This window comes from Centroberyx gerrardi, chromosome 10 (genome assembly GCF_048128805.1).
Source record: "Centroberyx gerrardi isolate f3 chromosome 10, fCenGer3.hap1.cur.20231027, whole genome shotgun sequence".
Lineage (NCBI taxonomy): Eukaryota > Metazoa > Chordata > Actinopteri > Beryciformes > Berycidae > Centroberyx > Centroberyx gerrardi.
In genome coordinates, this window is record NC_136006.1 from 2,308,669 (window position 1) to 2,316,722 (window position 8,054).

Consider the following 8,054-nt stretch of genomic DNA (forward strand, 5'->3'; position numbering starts at 1 on the left):
TTCCTTTTCTTTCCACCTTCTTTCCTTCCTTCCCTATGTGCTTCCTTCCATCTTTCCTTCCCTTTTTCCATCTTTCTTCCTTCCTTCCTTCATTCCTCCACACACACACACACACACACACACACACACACACGCACACACACCTGTACACACACTTCCTTCCTTCTTTTCTTTCCTCTTACTTTCCCTCCTTCACCTGTTCATCCCTTCCTTCCTTCTTTCCCTTCTTCCTTCCTTGTCTCCTTCCTTCCTTCCTTCCTTCCTCCTCTTCCCATTTCCTTCACTCCCTCCCTTCTTCCTCTCTTCCTTCTTTCCTTCCTTCCTTTTCTCCTTCCCATCTTCCGCCTTTTCTTTCCACCTTCTTTCCTTCCTTCCCTATGTGCTTCCTTCCATCTTTCCTTCCCTTTTTCCATCTTTCTTTCTGCCTTCCTTCCTTCATTCCTCCACACACACACACACACACACACATACACACACACACACACACACACACCTGTACACACACTTCCTTCCTTCTTTTCTTTCCTCTTACTTTCCCTCCTTCACCTGTTCATCCCTTCCTTCCTTCTTTCCCTTCTTCCTTCCTTGTCTCCTTCCTTCCTTCCTTCCTTCCTCCTCTTCCCATTTCCTTCACTCCCTCCCTTCTTCCTCTCTTCCTTCTTTCCTTCCTTTCTTTTCTCCTTCCCATCTTCCGTCTTTTCTTTCCACCTTCTTTCCTTCCTTCCCTATGTGCTTCCTTCCATTTTTCCTTCCCTTTTTCCGTCTTTCTTTCTTCCTTCCTTCCTTCATTCCTCCACACACACACACACACACCTGTACACACACTTCCATCCTTCTTTTCTTTCCTCTTACTTTCCCTCCTTCACCTGTTCATCCCTTCCTTCCTTCTTTCCCTTCTTCCTTCCTTGTCTCCTTCCTTCCTTCCTTCCTTCCTCCTCTTCCCATTTCCTTCACTCCCTCCCTTCTTCCTCTCTTCCTTCTTTCCTTCCTTCCTTTTCTCCTTCCCATCTTCCGCCTTTTCTTTCCACCTTCTTTCCTTCCTTCCCTATGTGCTTCCTTCCATCTTTCCTTCCCTTTTTCCATCTTTCTTTCTGCCTTCCTTCCTTCATTCCTCCACACACACACACACACACACACACACACACACACACACACACATATATACATGAACAAACATGCATGTACGTAAATATACATAATTTTCTCTGTCAGATATTTGAAGATATTTCAAGTAATTACTTTACTTGAAATATTTCACTTTCTCACCCACTGCCTGCTTTTTCCTTCCTTCTTTCTTTCCTTCTTTCACTTCTTCCTTGTTGTTTTGTCCTTCCTGCGGCCCTTCCTTTCTTCCTTCCTTCCTCCCCTCCTTCCTTCCCTCCCTTCCTCCCCTCCTTCCTTCCTTCCTCAAGCCGTTTCTCCGACCGCTGGACCAGCTGGCTCTTCCTCCTCTGCTCCTAACTCCTCCCCCTCCCCTCCCTCCACCTCTTCCTCCACCGCAACCTTAACGCAACCAAACACACCTTTGCAACCAAACTCACCCTCGCAACCCGGCTGCGCTCCTCCTCAAGCAAACCCGCAACCAAGCGCACCCGGCGACGCCTCCCCGCCGCTTAACCCCGCCCCCGACACGTCCGAGGTCCAATCAGCCGCCTTGTCCGGGGAGTCGTCTCCTCTCCTTCCTTCCCCTCCTCCTCCTCCTCCTCTTCTCTCCTCCTCCTCCTCCTCCTCCTCCCCCGCTGAAGGTGAGTGTCTCCTCCCTCCCGTCCAATAACTCCACCTCCATCGCCTCCATCACCAACTCCACCAAGTCTTCCTTTCTCCTTTCCCTCCCGCCAAACCTGCGATTCGCCTCCCATCCTCTCCGTCCGTCCATCCTCCATTTTCCAGAAGTGAGTTCACATTTCTGAGCCGTGGTTCCCTCGGCTGAAAAGTGATTAGGATTTTGAATTGGGTTTTGGTTAAAAGCCTGAAAATAAGCTCTGTGGTTCAGAGAAGCTTAAGACAGTTTTAACGTTTCGTTCTGTGAGATAAAATAAATCATTAAACATCCCATTCTTGAATTTTTGAAGGTTTTATGCGTCCTAATAAAGAAAGCTGCTAGCAAATGGGTAACTGTCTTAGAAACTGAACTACAATGAGTTTGTCGCACAACAACTCGTCATTATGCAGAATAGTCTGCTAAAGCCTCTGAACTGTAGAACTCTTTTCACTGTAGATGGTAGATTTACCCATTTATAGTTTTTTCCAGTTGTAGTTTATTGAAGTGTAGGTTTCTGGATGTGCTAACATGCTAGCTGCCTGAAGCTGAAGCTTTGTGTTCGTGACTTTGGTCCGCTGTAGTTCTTTTTTTTCACCGATTAGCCTAGCGTTAGCTTTTCACTAATATCGATTACAGTTATGCTTTAAAATTCATGAAAGCAGTGTTGATTTGTCAAAATTATGTTATCCTACTATCCGACTATAGAATGAGGAACACTCTGTCCGTCCGTCTGTCTGCATCCATTTTACTCCTCAACAGGTCGGCCAATCAATCTCAAACTGCACATGGGCATTGAGCATTGGCATAGGCAGGGACTGACGGAGCTGATTTATCCATTTTCCCAAATTTACGCTGTTTATGCGCCTTTTTGGCAAGTCTGCACGGAGTTGTGGCGCGTGCATCCCCGTGTACGGACTAGTATAACAAAATGTATGAATATCACCAGCCTGTGTTAAACACACAGCTTATTTTCAGCAACGAACCATGGAGGAGCAAACTTCTGTGTTGGCCGACAAAAAAGCATCATCGCTGGACTGATCTGTTGCCTTCCTACCAGCTCTCCATGTCTCTCTCTCTCTCTCTCTCTCTCTCTCTCTCTCTCTCTCTCTCTCTCTCTCTCTCTCTCTCTCTCCTGTCTTCCCTGTCTCTCTTCCCTGTCTCTCCTTCCCTGTCTGTCTGTCTGTCTGTCTCTGTTTCTCCTCTACTATTAGTTCTTACTGTCATTTCTTTCCATACATATTTCTCTCTCTGTCTCTCTCTCTCTCTCTCTCTCTCTGTCTCTCTCTCGGTCTGTCTCTCTCTCTCTCTCTCTCTCTGTCTCTCTCTCTCTCTCTGTCTCTCTCTCTCTCTCTCTCTCTCTGTCTCTCTCTCGGTCTGTCTCTCTCTCTCTCTCTCTCTCTCTCTCTCTCTCTCTCTCTCTCTCTCAGTCTCTCTCTCTCTCTCTCTCTCTCTCTCTCTTGTCTTCCCTGTGTCTCTTTCCTGTCTCTCTCTACTTTGAACTGTCAAATAAAGGCAAAGCGCCTATAAAAGAATCTTAAAATATAAAAATCCCCCGTCCTGTCCCAGGCGGTATCGTCCCTCAGTTCTACAGTATGAACCGGCCTCAGCCCAGACCGCAGGCTCCCCAGGTGGGCGGGTCCCTGCCCTACCGCCGCCCCCCCTCTGTGACCGGACAGCCAATCACACCGCAGAACCAGGTCAACGGTGGACCCTACTACAACCAAAGCCCAGGTACGTACTATAAAACTGACAATATACACTTCATACAGTCTGAACCTGACTGAATGTTCTGTGTTTCATTCTCTTAAAGCATTTTGATCTAAAGGCTTCTGCTTAAATGCTTGAAATGAGTTTCTTTGCCTTTCCATCAAGGCAAAGAATCTAAAATATAAGATAGTTTTGATTTGTTTAACACTTTTTTGGTCACTGTGTTATTTCACAGTTTTGATGTCTTTACTATTATTCTAAAATGTGGAAAATAGTTAAAAAAGAAAAATGTGGTGTGTCCAAACTTTTGACTGGTAGTGTACATAGAATAGTTCCCTATAGTACATTTAACCATTTAATAGTCAATAGTACCACAGAATCAGATGGAACCGACGTCAAGCAAAGCCCAGGTGGCCTAACAAGCTGTTTCATGACGGACGTGTCGCTGTTGTCGGGGGAAACCTCCGTCGTCTCCAAAAACTAAGACACACAGCCTTGTTTTCAGCTTGACCTCCGTGTATTTTGGATTTTATCCAACTGGGTTTTGAAAGGGTGTAAAAGACCACGGGGCTGCAGAGGAACCATGTGATCCTTCAGTTTGAGGTAAAACATTAAAGTCACCAAAATTGGAGTTGCAAAGTTTTCACCTGACAGCCACGATATGGTGAACAGGTGGGGAAAGTCTGGAGGTTGAATTTAATAATAATAATAACTTTATTTGTATAGCACTTTTCTAAAAACAATGTTTATAAAGTGCTTTACATACAATAAAACCCAAAAGCAGTGATGTGAAACAACCACAATGAATGATAGAAAAATAAAAATAAATTAAAAAAATAATAAAAAGTAATATATAATTTCCAATTGTTAGAGTTTGGAAAATGGACAAAAAGTCGAAAAATCTAAATTGAAACTTGTTCAGTCCTGAACACAGAAATTTAAAATGAATTCGAAGCTTCACTAGGTAAGATTTTCATGTAAAGATCGAGTCTTCTCAGTGTGTCTGCAGCAGAGAGGAACGTCCCGTCCCCTCCCGTCCCGTCCCCTCCCGTCCCGTCCCGTCCCGTCCCGTCCCGTCCCCTCCCGTCCCGTCCCGTCCCGCCCCGTGCCGTCCCGCCCCGTCCCGCCCCGTCCCGTCCCGTCCCGCCCCGTCCCGTCCCGTCCCGTCCCGTCCCGTCCCGTCCCGTCCCCGCCAGCTGAGACAGACTCACCTGCCCAGGTTCACCTCTGCTGTCGGGTGTGGACAGCTGGACTCACCGGATCTTTAGATCTTTTTTGGTTTCCTTCGGTATAAAACGTCACAGACCGGCCGCTTGGTGAACACGAGCGAGCCGTGTGACGTTTACTGACCTCACTGCACGGGAATTCTGGGTATTGAAGTTCAAACAGCTTTCAAACTGTTTCTTCTTCTTGCCACTTGGAGGCGCCAACGAGCAAAGTTGCTGAGTGCAGCGTCGATGATATTTTATGTCTCTATTTCAGTCTGTCTCTTTTTCTTTTTCTTTCTCTGTTTGTGTGTGTGTGTGTGTGTGTGTGTGTGGGTGTGTGTGTGTGTGTGTGTGTGTGTGCAGCCTCCCCCCCTCCCCCCCTCCCTCCTCCAGTTCACTCCCCAGCTTCCTCTGATGGGCTTCGTTGCTCGAGTTCAAGAGTCCAGTAAGTAGTGCCGTGTGTGTGTGTGTGTGTGTTCGTGCGTGTGTGTTTGTGTGTGTGTGTGTGTGTTGCATGTGTTCAGTTGGCAACATGTTTTTTTTTTTTTTGTACACATCATATGAACATTTGCTTGTGTTGTTTTTCTTTTGTAATATTTGTGTGTGTATGTCTGCACCTGGCTTCATCTACATTTGTGTGTGTGTGTAAGTGTGCGTGTGTGTGTGTGTGTGTGTATGTGTGTGTGTGTGTGTGTGTGTGTGTGTGTGTATGCATCACTTAGACTAGCAGAATTAGGATCATCTTTCAAGTCATTTCTGAAAACTTATTTATATGCACATTAATACTCTTTTTTTTTGTACTTTTTATCCTGTAATGCCTTCTTATTCTACTTTTTTAAATTTATTTTGTGAATAAGATGTTTGCTTTTATTTTATTTTATGTTATAGCACTTTGTAAACTCTAGGGCTATGCAAATAAAGTTTATTACATGTATGTACAGTTTGTGGTTACACCTTGCATGTATGTGTACATTACATGTGTGTGTCTGTTTTTACATGTATGTGTCTCTTCTTCACACACACACCCCCCCCCCAGCAGTCTCGGACGCCCCTCCTCCCCCAGCTGTCGAGAGCGAATCGGGGCCTGAGGAGCCCCAGCCTGCTGCTCAGCCATTGGAGGACGGACAGGAAGAGGAGGAGTCATCGGTAGTGGAGTACAGCGACCCGTACGCTGAGGAAGACCCGCCCTGGGCCCCGAGGACCTACCAGGAGAAAGGTGAATACACAGGAAAATGAGTTAAAAGTTGAAGTTAAAATCTTTTCTGACAAGAGTTGTTTTTGAGGATGTTTTCTGTGGGTTTTAAACACTGACTGATGAATAAAAATGGTATAAAGGAAAAGGAACGCTGCTTTGGTGTAGAGATGAGAGGTGATCTTTGGAAACAAACTGCAACTTTGTGGCAAAACTAAAAATATTGAAAAACCTTCATTTGTTCAGCTGTTGCATGTTGCAAGGTTAAAAATGTTCCTGCATTAAAAGCTCGACTCCTCTTCGCTTTTAATTTCACAAGCTGCAGGAGCCAAATCAATAACGGCTTTTTAATTCTTGCAGAAGAGAGTTACCTTGGATTTTTTTGGGGTTTTTTTTTTGTGTTGACTGATACATTTCTTGTAGCAAAGGTTTTCCAAAATGGATGTCTAGTGTTTTGGATTGAAGCCCTTCATATATATATATATATAACATATATCCATGGTGTTTAATCACATTTAAGTGAGTTTTCAGAATTTGTAAAGATTTTAATTAAGTTTTCACACAATTTCACCAGTGGTGTCAGGGAGGCTTTCACTTAAACTCACTGATAAAATCTTATTATAATTGTTATATATGTATTTGTTTTTTGAAAGCATGTTATTAATAATGATAATAATGATATATTCTTATTACCTAAAAGCTTTTCCAAAAACCAAACCGTCATTAATATGTAGGTGTGTTGTCTCCCTCTAGTGGTCGCCATCTACGACTACGCGGCCGATAAGGAGGACGAGCTGTCCTTCCAGGAGGGAGCGATCATCTACGTCATCAAGAAGAACGAAGACGGCTGGTATGAAGGAGTGATGAACGCCACCACCGGCCTCTTCCCCGGAAACTACGTGGAGTCCATCATGCACTACGCCGACTGACAGCAAGAACAAGACTCTGTGTTTTATTTTTATTTTTCGATCGCCCTTTTTTCTTCGTCTGTGGCCCCTTGTGTCTCTGCAGCTCGTTTTTTTTTTTTTAGAGATTTTGGCGATGAGACGAAACAAATCTGAGTCCAGCTCCTGTAACTTTATCTAACATGACGGACTTGTCTGTCTCTTCTTCTGTGGTGTTCATACCAGTTCAGAACACATGAAGAAACAGCTGAATATGAGCATCAGTCCAGACTTCATTTTGTTCTGCTAGGCTTTCCGTCTCCTTCTACCCATAATCCCTTGTGTTTCGGGGTGGTTTCCTGTAGTCGGTTGGATTAACGAACCGCACCGCAGTTCTCTTGTTAGAGGACTGAGACTCTCGCTGCTGTTATTTGGTGCCACCAGAGGTCAAAGGTCATCGTTCTCACCTGGACAAACCAACTGAACTGAAGGAGGAAACACTGCAGAGTTCAGATAAACCGATCAGAACATGCTGGGTGTGAACGCACCTTAAGTTTCTGATCTTTTGCCCTCTCCCCCCTCATACAACCGCCTTCTTTTTTTCTATCTCTCTCTTTCTCCCCATCTTGCTCACACCTCTTCTCCCTTCTTGCCTTCAAGCCCCGAGCCCCAACAGAAAACGATCAAATTTGACAAAAATAGCCTTTCCCCCGGGACTTGAGAGTATTGCTGTTATTGCCATGTGAGGACCCAGTAGAAGCCATCGTATGACACATTTTGGGTCCGATCCCATAGTTTAAGAAACCAGGGAAGCTATGCAAAAGTCAGTTGTGCACTAAACACTAAGCCAAGCGATAGAAATCTTCTCTCCCCTCATTTCTTACTCCTTTCCCTCCGTCTCAGTTGGTCATCACTATTACATTTTACTGACTGGTTCATGGTTTCCATACGACCTTGGCGTTCCTGCTTGTCAAGCTCCTCATGACAGCCGTGGCTCGAAAACTCTTTCAGTACTTCAGAGGAAAGTTCAGCTCTCCAAAATCCCTCAACAAGAAAAATCCCCAGCAGAATTGGCCAGTGGTCCCAGTTCCTCTTCTCTCAGCCGATCCTGGACGGAGGAGCGTCTGTGTCATTTCTGGTGGTCACGACTTTGCACGCGACACCCAAACGGTCCAGTCGCTTTCCTGCGGTTACATCATCTTAACCGTGCACTAACCAATGAAACATGAACCAGCAGTAAGACTTTCAAGGGTAAAGTCTGTTTTTAATCCTCTTTACCTCCTTTTGCCCCTCTCCTACCT

At 45.1% G+C, this 8,054-nt stretch overlaps 1 protein-coding gene across 1 annotated transcript in view; it reads left to right on the plus strand.

Annotated features, from left to right (window-relative positions):
• The window catches only part of LOC139913434 (abl interactor 2), a 50,652-nt gene extending 43,854 nt beyond the window's left edge, over positions 1-6,798 (plus strand). The window contains 6 exon segments of the mRNA XM_078285966.1: positions 1,413-1,745; positions 3,329-3,493; positions 5,041-5,051; positions 5,053-5,122; positions 5,717-5,893; positions 6,623-6,798. Of these exon segments, the coding sequence (XP_078142092.1) occupies positions 1,413-1,745; positions 3,329-3,493; positions 5,041-5,051; positions 5,053-5,122; positions 5,717-5,893; positions 6,623-6,798 (932 nt within the window).
• Positions 6,799-8,054: the final 1,256 nt, after the last annotated feature.